This window comes from Orycteropus afer, unplaced genomic scaffold, assembly GCF_000298275.1.
Source record: "Orycteropus afer afer isolate SDZICR_OR568_19922 unplaced genomic scaffold, OryAfe1.0 scaffold00299, whole genome shotgun sequence".
Taxonomy (NCBI): Eukaryota; Metazoa; Chordata; class Mammalia; order Tubulidentata; family Orycteropodidae; genus Orycteropus; species Orycteropus afer.
This window is the reverse complement of record NW_006921886.1, coordinates 235,163-252,881: the sequence shown is the minus strand read 5'-3', so window position 1 is coordinate 252,881 and position 17,719 is coordinate 235,163. Positions and strand designations below refer to the sequence as shown.

The 17,719-nt window shown below is 40.8% G+C and overlaps 1 protein-coding gene across 1 annotated transcript in view; it reads left to right on the top strand.

Moving 5' to 3' along the window:
* Positions 1–17,719, top strand: part of LAMA4 (laminin subunit alpha 4) — a 199,998-nt gene that overhangs the window by 78,551 nt on the left and 103,728 nt on the right. The window contains exons 5-8 of the mRNA XM_007951567.2: positions 5,334–5,548; positions 8,722–8,817; positions 10,654–10,805; positions 12,514–12,624. Coding sequence (XP_007949758.1) covers positions 5,334–5,548; positions 8,722–8,817; positions 10,654–10,805; positions 12,514–12,624 — 574 coding nt within the window. The remainder of the gene's footprint in view (positions 1–5,333; positions 5,549–8,721; positions 8,818–10,653; positions 10,806–12,513; positions 12,625–17,719) is intronic.

Sequence of the window (17,719 nt, the reverse complement as noted above, 5' to 3'; positions counted from 1 at the left end):
TCTTCAACCTTCATCAGTAGGTGCCTTAAGTCATCCTCACTTTCAGCAAGCAAAGTTGTATCGTCTGCATATCTCAGGTTGTTAATGATTCTTCCTCCAATCCTGATACCACGTTTTTCTTCATATAGTCCAGCTTCTCGGATTATTTGCTCAACATATAGATTGAATAAATGTGGAGAAAGGATACAACCCTGACGCACTCCCTTCTTGACTTTAAACCATGTAGTGTCCCTTTGTTCTGTTCGAACAACAGCCTCCTGGTCAAGGTACAGATTCCTCATGAGTACAATCAAGTGCTTGGGAATTCCCATTCTGCTCAATGTTATCCATAATTTGTCATGATCCACACAATCAAATGCCTTTGCATAGTCAATAAAACACAAGTAAACATCTTTCTGGTATTCTTTGCCTTGAGCCAAGATCCATCTGACAACAGCTATGATATCCCTTGTTCCACGTCCTCTTCTGAATCTGGCTTGAACCTCTGGAAGTTCTCTGTCAATATACTGCTGCAAACGTTTCTGAATGATCTTCAGTAAGATCTTACTTGCGTGCAATATTAATGAATGTTAATACCATGTTCCCCACTCTCTGCCATACCTCACTTTTCCTCCAGCTTTCTGAGTTCTGGTCCTGTGACTTCAAATGATTTATTTACCTTTTCCTAGTCATATACTCTGTTTTTCTTTTTTTTTAATTGTGATTTGGGTGAAGATTTACAGAGCAAATTCACTCTCCATACAGCAGTTCACATATACTTTGTCTTCTGTCATTGACCACAGTTTACCACAATGCAACAGCTCCCCTCTCCCTTCCTCCCCATAGTTACCACTTCCCAGTGTCCATCCTTCCATACTCTCCTGTCCCCTGAGCTATCTCCCTTCCTTTTCCCATGATTGTTCTCTCCAGGGCATGTGTCTACTTGAGGTAAATGTTCAACTCACATGCCTGTACGTTGTTTGGCTGGAAACCACAGGTGTGGGTTCAATTCCAGACCTGAAGGGCAGCTAGGGGCCATAGTCTCAGTGGTTCCACCAGGCTCTATTGGACCAGCAAACCTGGTCCTCACCTTTTTTTTTTTTTTTCCCCCTCCAAATGATTTTGAGTTTTGTTCCACATTGTTCTCCTTCTCTATCCAGGATATCCTACATCCCTTCCAAGTGGATGACAGTGGTAGCCGGGCACCATCTAGTTCTTCTGGTCTCGTAGTTGTATAGGTTACAGATTAGATGGTGTACCAGTCATGGGGACTGATTGTTTCCATTAATTTTGGTTTTCTTCTTTCTTCTTTGCTCTTGACGAGGAGATATACTCTGTTTTTCAAAGAGAAAAAGCGTGTCTATATAATCTACTATGTAACAGCTACTAATCAAAAAGTTGGCACTTAGAATCCACTCAAGGGTGCTGCAGAAGAAAGTCTTGGCAATCTGTTACAGCCAAGAAAATGCAGTGGAGCTTAGTGCTACAATAGAATACATGGGGTCACCATGAGTAGGAATTGACTCAACATTGGTTTAGTTGTTTGCTTGTTTGTTTAATGTAACAGGTGCTTTTTTACATTATCTTATTTAATCTTTTTGACCAGAAGAGAGGTTGATCAGAGGTAGATCCTACCATCCCAGTATTGTTGTTGTTATGTGCCATCGAGTCAAACCTGACTCATAGCAACCCCTGTTTGGGTTTCCAAGGTGGTATCACTATGGAAGTAGACTGCCAACCTTCCTTCCGAGGAGTAGCTGGTGGGTTTGAACCATCAGCCTTCTGGTTGGCACTCAAGTGCCTTAGGTACTATGCCACCAGAGCTCCCATCCCAATATGACATCTACAGAATGATACCTATCCCAGAAAGGCTTCTTTGTCACCAGGACCAAGAGTTTGACAACTGTATGACCCTGAGAGAAGAAGAAGAGAAAGAGCAGAGGAGAGAAGAACTCCAAAAATTCCCCAAACAGTAGTTTTTAATGAAAGCCATGGGGTTTTTTTCCAAAAAAAAAAAAAAAAACATATTTTTTTTTCTATTTTGCCTAAAAATATAATTGAAATTATAAAGTTCATATGCCACAATTTTTCATTTACACTACAAATTTATCAGTTCTATTTTCCTTAAATGAAATAAGTCATTAGTCAAATTAGAAATGAGATAATGGAAGAATGAAAATAGGACCAGGCTACTGGGTGTTTTATATGCTGTGTTAATAGCTTTTCAGAGCAGGAATTGGGACATAGATAGCATTTGATTATTATTTAGCTTTTCAGGGCAGGAACTGGGCACATAGTGTTTGGTTATTCAACTTTCATTATTTGATTAATTAGTTAATTAATTAATGCCAAACTTAAGACCAATTCACTTGGAATTTCAAAACAGATTTGAGCTCTATAGAATTGAGCAAATCATTTTGCTTCTCTGGTCTCTAGTTTTCTCATCAATAAAAGTAGGGGTTCCTAGTGAGCTTTGAATATGTAGATCTTCCTATGCTCAGTCTGTAAAATCTACAGGGTCTGCTGTTTGACTATGACTCCAGAGGTACCTCTGATTCTACCACCAAAAGATGATTGAAACTCAATGTAATTCAAAGTAGGTTCCCATTGTGATTGAGATTCTTAACTTGTAAAATAGTTTGGTTCTTCTCTTGTGGAAGATCAGGAGACAACTTATAGAAACCAAGTGTTGTGGAATTAAATAGTGAAAGGAAAGTGTAAATTTGGGAAGGTAAATGTGAATTTGGTTTTTTGGTTTTTTGATTTGGGAAAGCCCTTCAACCCCTGGAATTCAGGATTCCCAGCTACACATTGAGAAAGCAGGACTGGGTCCCATTTTGCTGTGCCTAAGTGTTCTCTGGTGAACTGCAGCAAAGGAAAGAAATTCAACCCAGCCGTGTGTCCCATACAGGAATAATTTATTCTGGCTTGGGAACCAGAGAGCCTGTATATCTGAGGCATAAAGATATGGAAACATGTGGAGAACAAAACTCCTTAAACATTTCCTACTAGTGCATCTCTTTGTAGGTGTCGTAACATTTATATTCATTCTAATCTTTTTCATAGACCTCGATTTCTAGAGTCCACAATATTATGTATGGTTAGGTTTTATTCATTTCCTGTTCTTTCAGGGCATGGGCGGTGTATTTTTCCTCTTCCTATCTCCCTCCATCTTTTACATAAAATGGACATGAATTGTCCTCTTGTTGAATGAATTTACTCATTCATTTACAGCAGCATCAGTGTGGTCCAGGGTAGAGGGAAGGGTCAGAAGATCTGTGTGCTATGGCTTCCTAACTATGTGACCCTGGAAAACCAAAGTAGCCTCTCAGCCTCAGAAAACCAGGCTCACATGGCCTACCTCCCGGATGGCTGTGGTAACTAAATAAGTTCACAGAGGTGAAAGTGCATGCAAGCTATGAGGTACAATGAAAATAAAGAGTATAAACATCGAACATACACCATCACAACTACACACAGAAAAATTAGACATAGGTACCAAGACTGGAATAAATACACAAATATTTAACAGTGATTTTGTTAGTCCTGGGCTCATGGGTGTGATTTCTTCATTTCTCTATCTTTCAGGTGTTCTGAATCATGATCCTCTTATTTTAAATGGAGACCTTGAAAAAATATAGTGTCTTATTATTACTGGCCAGTTTTTGTCGGTTTCCATGGAAAGCCCTCCCTTCCTTTCCACTCCCAAGGCCAATGCCCCAGCCCAAGCCCTCTGCACTCCACCCAGGTCTCAGTGTTCCAGCCTGCAGCCCGTGTTGCACTCTGACACCAAACCTGGCCTCCTTCACCACCATTTTCCATTACACTCAGGAACCTTCACTGGGTTGCTTGTTCTCTCTCACATCAGAACTAGTTCCTCTGCTTGACCTTCATCCTGTTATGGTATGACCACACACTTTTCCCAGGCACGCCCGAAGCATCTTTGGCTCCGGTTTGCCAATCTTCTACACTAATTTAGGGTCCACAGCCAAGGAGAGTCCACACCCAGGCAGCAAATGTATGTAGCTTAGCCCATACAGCTTTCTTACAAAGCTTGAAGCAATTTTAAAAATTGAGATTTCATATAAAAGTCCAATTTCTACATTTTTCATTAAAAAAAAATCTGGCAACATAGGTCCTTCATTCCTTCAAGACTCAACCCAGCAAGGGTGAACTTAAAAAGGACCTCAAGTCTCATGTACCAGGGCCTCTGCTGACCCACAGGGCACCTTGGAAAAAAGTTGAGAAAGGCACTTCTTCCTCTTGGCAGAGGCAGCCATACCCACAGTGCATAGCTTGCAAAATGAGCAAAGGCTGGATGGATTTCAATCTCTATTCTCCAATTTGGCTGAGATTTCCTTTTCAGGGCCCAGCCGACATATCCAGAGGCATCAGCTCACCCACAAGTGTGTTTGAGTAGCTGGCCTCTGTAGGCTCACTTATCTAAAATGTCCAGGAGAATAGCAATTTGGGCTCCAACTCTGTTTATTTGTGGTACTCTGAGCTCTGCCCTCTGCTTTGTCTCCAGGCTGGCTTCACTCAATCACAAGATGGCTGCCAGCAGTTAAGAGTGCTCCATGGCTCGCTCTTCATATGCAGATGGAGAAAATGCCTTCCTACACTCTCAAACAAGAGCCCTGAGCTACATACATTCCAATGGAATCTTTCCTGAATTCATCCTTTTTGGCCAGAAGAAGGCCAGGCATTTCTTGGCTCAGACTTGGATTATCTGAACAATTCACTCTGGCAGTGTGGATAGTGATATAGACCAGTTTTCTCCATAGAGGCGTTATTAACATTTTGGCCAGGACAATTCTTAGCTGTGTCTTACTATGCTTCTCTTTCAGTACATTTAACATACTGGCCCCAGCCATGCACACCAGTCACTAGGATGACCAGAAAATGCTGCTTACATGAGTTAAATCCAAACACTCCTGCATCTGGAGGCCTGGCCAAACTGAATGGCCTCAAATACAATGGAATGATTCCTTAAAAACAAAATCTAGTCCATTAGGAAAATGGGAGAGTGTGAAGGGATTTTGTGAGGGCAATCCATACATATCCACAAGTTTTTTCTAAGTAGTTGTTATTGTTGTTGTTATGCTGTCGAGTTGAACCCAACTCATAGCGACCCCTCCTTGGCTTTCCGAGGCAGTATCACTACAGAAGTAGATTGCCCCATCTTCGTTCCGAGGAGTGGCTGGTGGGTTTGAACTGCCAGCCTTCTGGTTTGCAGGCAAGTGCCTTAGCCACTATGCTACCAGAGCTCCCTTTTTCTAAGTAATGAAGATAAAAAAGAAGAAGAAGAAGAAGAACTATGAATACTAAAGTTTTAATATGTGATTCCACTTTAGATGTGCTCCTGGTTATTATGGAAACCCCTTACTGATTGGAAGCACCTGTAAGAAATGTGACTGCAGTGGAAATTCAGATCCCAACTTGATCTTTGAAGATTGTGATGAAGTCACCGGCCAGTGTAGGAACTGCTTACGCAACACCACTGGATTCAAGTGTGAACGATGTGCTCCTGGCTACTATGGGGACGCCAGGATAGCCAAGAACTGTGCAGGTACAGTCCTTCAAAACCTAATCCCACTGCCTGGCCAGCATGTACATGGTTGCACAGTTTGTCTGACAATATTGAATTTAGATGAAGAATTTAGCTTGGGGAAATATTGCTAGCGCCATCATGTCACTTTTCCACAACAATGCAATTCTTAGGAATGTGCATCCCAAATTCTCCCCAATGTCGTCAAGTCAATTCTGACTCATAGCAACCCCATAGGACAGAGTGGAACTCCCCAGAGTTTCCCAGGCTGTAAATCTTTACCAAACCAGACCGCCACATCTTTCTCCCTAGGAGTAGCTAGTGGGTTCAAACGGCCAAACTTAGCAGCTAAGCACCTAACCACTAGACCACCAGGGCTCCTTATCCCAAATTCATGAGGGATGAATATTTTTATGAAGGCTACTAGAAAGACTTAGCTCATGGTACAATGAACCATACAACACTAACACAAATGAATGTTTGCCTTATCACCTTATCTTTCCAATTATTATCAAAGAATCAGATTTTCGTGGGTTACCTGTCATTGACCAGAGAACTGAATGAAATTAGTCTAATTATTTTCTTATTTTATAGTCCTTTCTCTCAATTACACTTGATAAAATTGACGTTTAGTTGAAATGGACTAGCAAATCAAGGGTACAATTTAATCACACACCCCCTTCCTCAAATTGTCAGAGTAAATATTTCAAGAGTAGTATAGGAAATCTTCCCAGTTAGACTTTAACTGAAATGCACACATTTTATTCAAGATTTCTGCAATTGGTCTGCCAAATAGGATGAAGTTCTTCAGAGGTAAAGCTAAACTGCTTTCCTCGGGGACCGCAGGAAGGCTGAAATTATTACTTACTCTTAGGTGATATTGAGGTGAGAAAGGGAGAGGAAGAGACATCTTGTTCCTGTGGCATGTTTCTATAGAAAATCCCCTCACTGAGACAGATTCCCACCTACCAAGATATTAAGTCAGGAGTTTAAAATTGAGAAGGAAACATGTAGGATCTGTCCAAGTCAGTGTAAAACTAAACATGCCTATAAGAAAGCAATGTACATGGAGGCATAACACCAAGAGTGGCAGAGGGAAGACAGGACACTGAGTCAGGTCACACTAAGGTGAGAGGAAGCAGTCATCAGAAAAACCCAAACACCAAACCCACTGCCATCCAGTTGATTCCCACTAATAGCAGCCCCCCATTGGGTTTCCAAGGTGATAAGTCTTTACAGACTTATATCGCCTCAACTTCCTTCTGTGGAGTGGCTGGCAGGTTTGAACTAACACTCTTCTGGTTAGTAATCAAATGCGTTAGGCACTACGCCACCAGAGCTCCTTCCTTAGCACTAAAGCCTTGCCTCTGAAAGCATTTACTAGACATAGTTTTAACTAAAAGCAGGCAGATCACTCTCAGTAGAGAAGCTAATGTTAGAGGCCAGGAAGCCACAACAAAAGGCCCCAGGCAGAGCTGGAGAAAAATGTAGAACAAAAACTCACACTCACAAAAAAGACCGGTCTTCCTGATCTGACAGAGACTGAGGGAACCCTTGACACTGTGGCCCTCAGATACCCTTTAGACCTGGAACTGAAGCCATTCCCAGACCACTTTCAGCCAAACAAAAGACAGGCCCATAAAATAAACAATAACACCCGAGAGGAGCATGTTCCTTAGAACAATCAATTATACCAGATTCAAAGGATAACATTGACCTAAAAGCAAACTTAAGAAGGCAGGGAGAGGTGGAAAATCCTAACTAAAGGAAACAGAAACCCCAGGATGTAAGTGGGGAGAGTGCTGATACATTGTAGGGAATGCAACCAATGTCATGAACACTTTATGTGAAACCGTTCAATGGGAAACGAATTTGCACTGTAAATTTTCACATAAAGCATAAATAAATAAATAAAGCTTAAAAAAAAAAAAAAAGAAGCCACAAAGCATGATCTTGCTGAATTGCCTAATAAATCTGCATTTTGTAGAACATTAAATAATCTGAAATGTAATAAATGTATGTCCTCCATGAAATCAGTATTTTATGATTGCTCTGTAAAGACAGTTAAGAAGTGAGAAAAAAAACTCACAAGTGTAGTCCAGTTTATTGCTAGATACCTTGTTGTTGTTGTTAGCTGCCATCGAGCCAGACTTTGATTCATGGCGACCCCTGTGTAACAGGAATGGGCTGTTGTGATCCATAGGGTTTTCACTGACTGATCTTTGAAAATAGATTGCCAGGCCTTTCTTCCTAGTCTGTCACGCTCTGGAAGCTCAGCTGAAACCTATTCAGCATCACAGCAGCACACAAGCCTCTACTCACAGATGGGTGGTGGCTGTTCACGAGATTGGCCAGGACTCAAACCCAAGTCACCTGCATGGAAGGTGAACCACTGAGCCACTGCCCCTATAAAGAATATTACGAATGAATTTCTACTCAGAAAGTCAGTGGAAAATGAACGGTCTGATGATGAGATTGGGGTTTTCTTTTTGTTTTCTCCAAAAGGCATTATAGAAAATAGATTCATAATTGACTCTTTAGTCTTCTAAATCATGTAAATATGTTTCTAATTCTTCCACCACATTATTCCTAGCTATCCTGTTGATTCTTCCCACAATATTATTCCCAGCTATTCCACTGACAGCTAGCCTCTCCCAATGAAGATGCAAAGGTTTGGAGTCTGTCTTGCCAAGAGTTGAACATGTGGGAGCTGAGAATTGCCCTTGGGCCTCCTCCCTTGCTCCTCTCTGGGCTGTACCTCCCTCACACCTGGCAGTGCTCAACCCTGAAGTTGGATTAAACTGAAGAATCTGTGTGTGATGAAAGGCTGGCTTTCAGTTTCAAGTTGAATGATGCACTCCATGGTGGTCATTTAGTACCTTTCCAGGATTTTTTTGGACTAAAGCAGTTTCACAGTGAAGTCAGAATCCCAGAGGGTCGGGAGAGAAATCCAAGAAAATGTAGGTCCTCTTTCTCCTCAGGGTTACCTTTACAAGTCTCACTGGGCTGGGGCTTAACTGGGTAAGGATATAATCTCTGTATCATACATTCCAGCAAGTTTAAAGGAAGAATATAGTTAATCCCCACTGAAGAATTAAACACTGATAACCAGTATTCCTAGAAACCATTAAGACATTGCTGTATTTCAAGCTTTAAGAAATGAGTCCCTAATCTCTTGTTTTTATTTCCCACAGTGTGCAATTGTGGGGGAGGCCCCTGTGACAGCGTAAGCGGAGAATGCTTAGAAGAAAGTTTTGAACCCCCTACAGGCATGGACTGCCCAGACATAAGTAAAAATAACAGTACATGATTGACTAACCCCACTTTCTCTAATATGCTGCAGGTGTGGGATTAAGGAGAGCGATGCAATATGGCTATACCTAAAGGCTAAATCCTGTCCCTGGCCTTAACCCTGTTTGTGCCTCAATTAAATAGACTTGAGCAAAAGATACTTGGTGACCTGCTTGATTCAAATTGGCAAAAAAAAAAAAAAAACCTCTATTTTAGAAAAATTATTTTATTAAGTCTATCAATTCAATTCACCATCTTAACTGGTGAGTAGAGGCAAACTAAGAAACATAATTCCCAAAGACAGCGCACATACCAATTTTAGCCTCTTTTTCCATGTTATCTGGTAAGTCCTGGATAATATGACAAATAGACAATGCTCTCCGACACCTGGGCAATCTGAGATAATAAGAGATTTAAGTGATTTCCCGAATCAATACAGTTCTAAAGTGGAACCCAAAATAAAATATTCAGGCTTTCTGAATTGCATTTGCCATCGTTGTATTCTGGGTTTCTCTGCCACTCGCGAAAATCAAATCGTGAGCCATTATATTGGAAACAAAATTATGGTTTAGAGATTATTTTAACATTAGGAACCCTCTCCCTCCAAAAAAAGTATTTTGGCCTCTCAATCCTACTGGGCATATGAGATTAATACTACCATTAAAGGCACGAAGTCCCTTAAGTCTTAAAAGATGACACAGAATAGGAGGCACAAGCAAGATACAATTTACACACTGATGGAATAGGCGATCACCTCGGCAAGGTCATTTTAAGAACATCAAGATACCTGCCTGGCCCTAAACTTCTCCCCCACCAGCCTGAGGTGCTGAGTGACAGAGGAGTCATTCATTTAAGAGAGCATATAAAACCATCTTAAACTTCAAATAACAAATTAACATATTAACAAACATTAATCCTTTGGTCTGCATTTACCAGTTCTCTAGGGGAGAGCACATCTTCGGGAAAGAGATTGAGAATAGGCAACTTATAAAGGGTGGTCAAGATAGATTCCAAAGCAAGGTTCTTGTTGTGTATCACAGGAGGGCTCTGGGTAATGACAGTGGCAGAAGAATTCAAATGTGAAAAGGAGGTCACACAGAAAAACTTGTGGCCTGCTCCACCAGGTGTCCCGTTTCAACCTGGTCTTTGGCACCATCTTCATGTATCATGGAGAGATATTCACACATAGTGATGCTATAAGGAACTGCTTCTGCTGAGATGTTCATCCAGACAGGAGGTTGGACCATGGGGAGGAACAGAGCCATCTCTGGGGTGAGGTGAAGGCATAGTCCTAGCACCTGAATATTGACTAAGAAAAGCTAATAGGAAGTAACTGTCTTTACCAGCTGGTGCCAAGCAAAAGACCAGAAGCTGACATGAATGGAAGCATCTCAAGGTGCTTTCCCACCACTAAAGAAAAGGGAATAGTTGGTTACGTGACATGTTGTTGTTGTTGTTATGTGCTGTCGAGTCGGACTTGACTCATAGCAACCCCTCCTTGGGTTTCCAAGGCGATATCACTACAGAAGTAGATTGCCCCATCTTCCTTCCGAGGAGTGGCTGATGGGTTTGAACTGCCAGCCTTCTGGTTAGCAGTCAAATGCCTTAGGCACTATGCTACCAGAGCTCTCTACATGACATAGTGGATGCAATTAATGTGACTAAGTGTGCACTCAGAAGTGGTGAAAATGGCAAATATTTTGTTATGGCTATTTTACCACAATACATTTTCTTAAAAAGAGGGGAGCGGGGAAGTGGATTTATTTAAAGCAGCATGTTACAGATTGACTTTTAAATTTAAGTTTGAAGACCTGATATTCTCTTTCTAACTTCAGCCTGTGACAAGTGCATCTGGGATCTGATGGATGACCTGCGGTTAGCAGCCCTCTCAATTGAAGAAAGCAAATCCGGTCTGCTGAGCGTGTCATCTGGTGCTGCTGCTCAGAGGCATGCGAAGGAAATGAACTCCACCATCTACCTCCTCAAAGTACGCAGCAATGCTGAATCCTGAACTCTACTATCATTCTGGTTTTGTAGAGTCACACCTAGCAACTCCTTCTGTGTTCCCTTGGTATCTGAGTTATATATTTATATTATGGATTGTTAGATCTAGGAAATTATGAAAAGTTGATTGTAATCATGAGCTTCAATCCAAATCAAGAGCTGCCATCTATAAAGAGGTTATAAAGGAAATGAAATTACTATGTACAAAATTGCTATTGAAGGGAGAGAAATACTCTTATTTCCATAATGAAACTATAGATGAATTATTCAAGTAATTACCACAATTGTACTTCATTGCTTTAGCCTCGATATGCAAGGTGTTGAGGAGTTTCTCTAGAAATGTCCCTCCCTTTCTTCCTCCTACCTGTGCCTTTCCTTCTCTCTCATCTTTCCTCACACACATACACAAACAACATATTCACATGCTCTGTTTCTCCTCGTATTGTAGGTTAAGTGGTTAATATCTATCTAACAAACAATTAAAGGTAGGCAACAGCCAAAAGCAGTCGACTATAATTGCACTTACATATCTAAACCTTAAGAGGTATTTGGTTTTCCCTAAATCATGGGTTTCTAGCACAGTCAACAATTTTTTTTTAATAGTTAGCTGAGAAGATAATAAAATTAATACCAGCACTTTTTTTTTTTTTTTGCTTTGTTAGTCAATTTAGCATAGTGGTTAAGAGCATAATCTTCAAAGCTTCATTCACACCCAGCCCCTGACATTTACTAGCTGTATTACCTTGTGTAAGTTACTTCACCTCTTTATTCTTCAGATTCCTCACCTGGAAATGGGAATAATTACTGCACCTATTTCCAGGGTTGTTGACATACATAAAGCAGTCAGACGAACACTTGGCATTGCAAGTGCTCATTACTACTTCTTAACTCTACTTTCTGGAGAAGTGGCCACAGGAATTGACCGAATATGCCAAGGGAAAAACAAAAGTTGTACAGCTGAATGGAATCTTAGTGATCATTCAATCCCAAACTCTGGAATTCTTAAAAACACACTTCTTTGGGCACACACGGACCCTAATTCTGAGAAGAGTAGCCCAGACACAAGCCTCTTGATCCAACCCAAATCCTCTTTCCCCAGCAGCCCAATTTCAAAACAGGTATCATTTCAACTGTCAGAAAGTCAGTGCCAGGAATGAAGATCTTGCTCCAAAGTAATCTGACTAGAGCTTCATTTGGGCCAGACTCCTCAAAAAGGCAAGTGAAAGGGACAAGTGGTCCAAAATCAAAGAAAATTACTTTCTTTACACCCGACACCCCCACAGCCCCCCCAAAAAAGAGTGAATTCCTAACCCACACTAATATTGATCCAGGACTGTCTCTCCAAGCCCTGCCCAAAATGAAAATTTAAAGTTCAGAAACCTGGAGCCATAGTGCACCTTTTCACAAATCAGAATACACCACCCCTTTCCCCATGTCTAACACAGTCAAGCCAGATCAACACCCTGAAGAGCAAAATGTGGAGGGATTTCAGCCTTAGGGACCTCACTTCCCTCATGCAGAGCCCAACTTTCACAACCCCCATAGCAGCCTGAGGACCTTACTATTTGCGACAGAAGCTGGGGACAGAGGCTCACACTCTCTGTCCTCTTACACTGAAAAAGTCTTGTTACATTTTTTAAAGACTGTTGTGCACTTGCACTGATTATCTTCAAAATACATTTCTTCCACAGACAAAATTGTCAGAAAGAGAAAACCAGTATGTCTTAAGAAAGATACAGATCAACAATGCTGAGACTACAATTAAAAGCCTTCTGTCCGACATGGAGGACTTAGCAGAAAAGGTATGTGTTAGTTCCTGGGACAGCCTTCAGGGAAGGCTTTACTGCTATGAGCCTCACTAGTCACCAAGGACTACAGCTGAACATAGCTGAGAAAATATGCAGTAACCCATGTGCCTTAGAATAAATCAAGGTCAGGCTGTGGAGCAAGTTACAGGCCCTGTTTCTATTCTTTCCCCTTTTTGATTGCTTTCCTTGAAAAACTATGTTCATGAGGAACTTCAAATACATTTGTTGCCAGTTATTATGGTTGATATATGTTTTCAATTAAGATAGTTATTCAGCTGTTTCCCTTAACATTTTAGAGCTAAGAATTGTAGAGTATCCAAAAATAAACTTTATTATGTAAAATATAAAATTTCAATGTTTGCTAAAAGATGCGTTAAATAGTAAAAGGAAAGAAAGGGAAGTGTGTGGAGAAAACAATTTTTCAATTTGGCAGGAGGCAAAAATCACTTTAAACCCACACTTTTACACCAGTATTAAAGTAAATTCCAGATGGATTAAAGAGTTGAGTAGAAAAACTACAAGGAAATGGAGCAGAATCATTCATAAACCTCAGAAACAACAACAAAAAACATGACCATCAAGTTGATTCTGACTCATAGAGACTGTATAGGACAGACAACTATCACACAGGGTTTCCAAGGCCATAACTCTTCACAGAAGCTGGCTGCCTCATCTTTCTCTCACAGAGTGGGTTTGAACCATCAAGGTTTTGGTTAGCAGCTGAATATTTTAATCACCATGCCACCTTGGAAGGAGCTTTAATACACTTAAATACAATATGAGGAATTACAATGGAAAAAATGTAATAGATTTGAAAGATAAAAGTTTTAATATCTAGTAAAAATAAATGGAAAGGCCAACTATACTGAGAGAAATATTAGGGTAAATATGACTGGTGAAACTCTCACAAATTAACAAGAAAAACGTTCAGACATGAGTGGTGTCTATCCAATACATTCCTCAGAGCCTAGAGGAAAAATAACCAATCTTGGTGCTGCCCCTCGCTGTTTGGGTTTCAAAAGTACACTCCAGAGTCGTGAGTCACAGAGCCCAGTCTCCAAGGTCTGGCTCAGGAGGGCGCTCCACCACCCCTCCACTTCTGCATCCCCTCTACCTCTGCTTTGCTCTCCACTCCTTCAGCCACAACAAAAGCAACTTGCAAAGAGATGCTTGAGACTGACTGGAAAGCAGTTCACCTACACACATCAAAAGTGTCTGAGCCCATCTCTGGTCCTGCCAAAAAGGCAGAATGAAAATAAGTATCCATTTCAATTCCACAATCATCAATGAACACCTAGTATATAATATTTACCAACCAGGACATGGGACTTCCGAGTGGTGCAAATAGTTCAAGTGCTCAGAAGCCTAAATGGAAGGTTGGAGTTTTAAGTCTACCTAGAGATGCCTCAGAAGAAAGCCTTGGTGATGAGAAATCAGACATTGAGGACCCCAGAGAGCACACTCGACTCTGACACACGTCAGTCAGAGTCAGTTCCATGACAACTGGTTTTTAACTGGTTCTTGAGATGAAGATAATAAGACCCTTGCCCTCAAGGAGCTCACAATCTTGCAGGGGAAGCAGAGATGAAAAAATAATTATGACATAATCTTTAATAACAGAGGCATGGTACAGGCTAATTAGCTAACCCTAAGGAAGAAATGGCCAACTCAGCAGGAGCTCAATGGGGAAGACTTCTCAGAGAAGGTACTATTTTAACTGTGTATTGAAGAATGACTCTAAAAAACTCATTGCTGTTGAGTCAGTTCCAACTCATAGAGACCCCTCCTTGGGTTTCCAAGGCAATATCTCTACAGAAGTAGTCTTCCTTCTGAGGAGTGGCTGGTGGATTTGAACTGCCAGCTTTCTGGTGAGTAGTCAAATGCCTTTGGCACTATACCACCAGTATATTATTTATTTCCAAGCAATGGAAAAGTACCACAAGAAAAATGTGAAGCAACACAGTATGTTCTTGGGACTAGAACTCTGGCCTTGGCTTGCAGATGCTTAATTGTATGGCAAGGAATAGAAGATAAGGCTGAAGAAGTTCTCAGAGGCCAGACTGTAAAGAATGCTTAGGAACGTGGACTTGTCCTGTAGACTTTGGAAGTTACTGAAGTTTTTTCCTAAAACATTGACCTGCTCAGCTTTGCGTTTCAGAGCCATTCCTCTGCATATGGATGAAAGACTGATGAGTGAAGACTCTGAGGAGAGAGACGAAACCGATACAATAGTCTAATCAAAGAAATGGTTGATCGCTTTCCTTTGGAAAGGATTTGCAGTGAACTGAGATGAGCTGAGACTTAGGTAGTGAGCATGAGAGAGAAAGGACAAAATCAGCAAACAAGATTTGGTGACCGACCGAATGTGAAGAGTGACAAAGACGGAAGCTGTGGCTTGGAGAAATGGATGACTATGATTAAAAATAGAGAATGAATTAGGTTGTATATTTTAAGAGTGAATTATCTATGGAGAAACTCAGTGGTTAGAGACACATGAGTCTATAGCTCAGAGACGATGTCAGGACTGGAAAGGTATTTAGAAGGCATTAATATTTACAATCGGAAGGAAGGTTGGGCAATCCTACTTCCGTAGTGATACTGCCTCGGAAACCCAAGGAGGGGTCGCTATGAGTCGGGGCCGACTCGACGGCAAACAACAACAACAACAACAACATTTACAAACCAGTTACCATCAAATTAATTCTGACTCCTGACGACCCTACGTGGGTCAGAGTAGAACTGTGCTCCATAGGGCTTTCAGTGGCTGGTTGTCAGAAGTAGATCTGCAGGCCTTTTTTGCTGAGGCACATCTGGTGGACTTGAGCCTCCAACTTCCCGTTAGCAGTGGAGCACATTAAGCATTTGCACCACTTAAGAACTCGCACTAATTGTTGTTGTTATGTGCTGTCGAGTCGGCCCCAACTCATAGTGACCCCTCCTTGGGTTTCCGAGGCGGTATCACTACAGAAGTAGATTGCCCAACCTTCCTTCCAAGGAGTGGCTGGAGGGTTTGAACAGCCAGCCTTCTGATTAGCAGTCAAGTGCCTTAGGCACTATGCTACCAGAGCTCCTCCCACTAATTTTTAGGAAGTAGGTATACCAACAGAAGTAGATATCCCTGTGTGGATTCTGAACTAGCACAACAATATTCCTACCAAGGGAGTCCCTGAGTGGTGCCAATAGCTAACACATTCACAATGGGAAGGTTGCAGCTTCAAGTACACCCTGAGGTAGTTGGAAGTAAGGCATGGAGATCTTTTTCTAAAAATCAGCGATTGAAGACTTTATGGAATTCAGTGTTACTCTGGCACATAAGGAGTTACCATTGTTAAGATTCAACTCAACAGCAACTGATTGGCTTACTGATTGTTCCTCTCAGTGCTTTATCTAGAACTGTCCCTGTGCATGGTTTGTCCCAGAGTAATTATTAAAAGTTCTCCCTATCACTCTTTCAGAAATGTCCCAGTTTAAAAACTAAATTATACATTCACCCTGGATATTGGTTATCATCCCCATTTACTCTAGTTTGTTTTTTTTTTTTTTTAACTAATATTTTAGGTACCCTGTTCTTTGCATATCACCACTGCATTACCAAAATATTCTTAGCATTTTTAATCCAATATGTACAATGAGAATTCACTGTTGAGGTGAATAAATGATGATCCATTTGTGATGTGAGTCAACTTCGTGGTTTATACTTGTGAGGTAATTTTTTTTATTTCAGTTATTCTTAAAGCAAGATACACCTGCTTTAGCAAGTGCCCATATCCTTCCATAAGCAATGTCACAGAAAAAAACAAAACATTTGAGCAAGGCATCATGATATATTACATCCAGTAATTTTGCAATTTAAAGTAATAGCTATTCCTCTTTACTGCTAATTGAATCTTTTTATAAAAAAATTAATTTAAATGCATACTTTTTAAATATATATATTTAATATATAAATAAATATATAACTTGTTTTAAAAGTATATTGCATATAAACAAACATGTATGATACATAATAAACACATACATATATAGCCATAAATATATTTTACAGTCCCCTGGTGTGGGTTGGAAAAGAAAATATTTTTCTTAGAGGTTCAAAACCTTTAAGCTGGTCTTTTCATTCTTCAGTTTAATGTTATCATATCAAAAAGTAAGTTCAATACATATAGTAATAATAATGGACTCTTCCCTTGAAGAATGATGCCAAAATAAAAAAGATTAGCATGGTGCTTTGCAAATATAACCCAATTTAAACTGTATCAAAGTTCAACTTCCTAAAAATTTTTAAGTGTTTCAAAAGTTTGTGTATTTATGTTTTAAAAAGGAGTGGAAGGATGATATTATGAACAATATTCAAATTATTCTCTGCATCATTTAATTTTTAAAAGACCATGAATATTGTTTCTCCAGAAAGCATTAGAATGAGCCATGGGGAAGACTAGAATTGGAGGAAAGAATGCAATGATTCAGAACACAATGTTCATTTAGAGCCCACAGTATCGTGAGATGACAGATAGCCCCATGACCACTCCACAGGGAGCTTCACAGCTCTAGGGCACTTTTTGCATGGAGGGGCTCACAGACTAGCCTGAGAAAGAACTTCTGTGGCATATGTTCTCTATGATGCCATTTCTGCATTCTCTTCCTTGATCATCTGAGAGGGCCACTTGCTTGGATCAGACCTGGGAAGTATAAAAACGTTCCAGGTAAAATCATGGACTATTTCTCTGGATGGAACAGTGGATAAGGGGAGAAAGGTTTGTGCTAACCCCTTCCTTATCCTAGGGAGACTGTATAATGGGTCTGTCAGCCCTCTGTGTAACAGATCAGGCTGCAGCTCTGCAAAAACAGTGAGGAGGCCTCATATTCTGACCTCCTGTAATCCCACGAGAGGACGTCTTCCTCCACCAGCAGTCAGAGAGAGTTCTACCTCCATGAGGCCTCCTTTTGAGCCCGGCAGGGTGGTCAAACTAGCCAATTATAGCATCAGAACTCTAAGCACCTGAGAGAGAGTGGGCACCTCCCAGAACATTGTTTTGTGCCACTCCCAACAGAAATACTCCAGGTGGACACCTTCAGCAATCAGGAGCTCCTC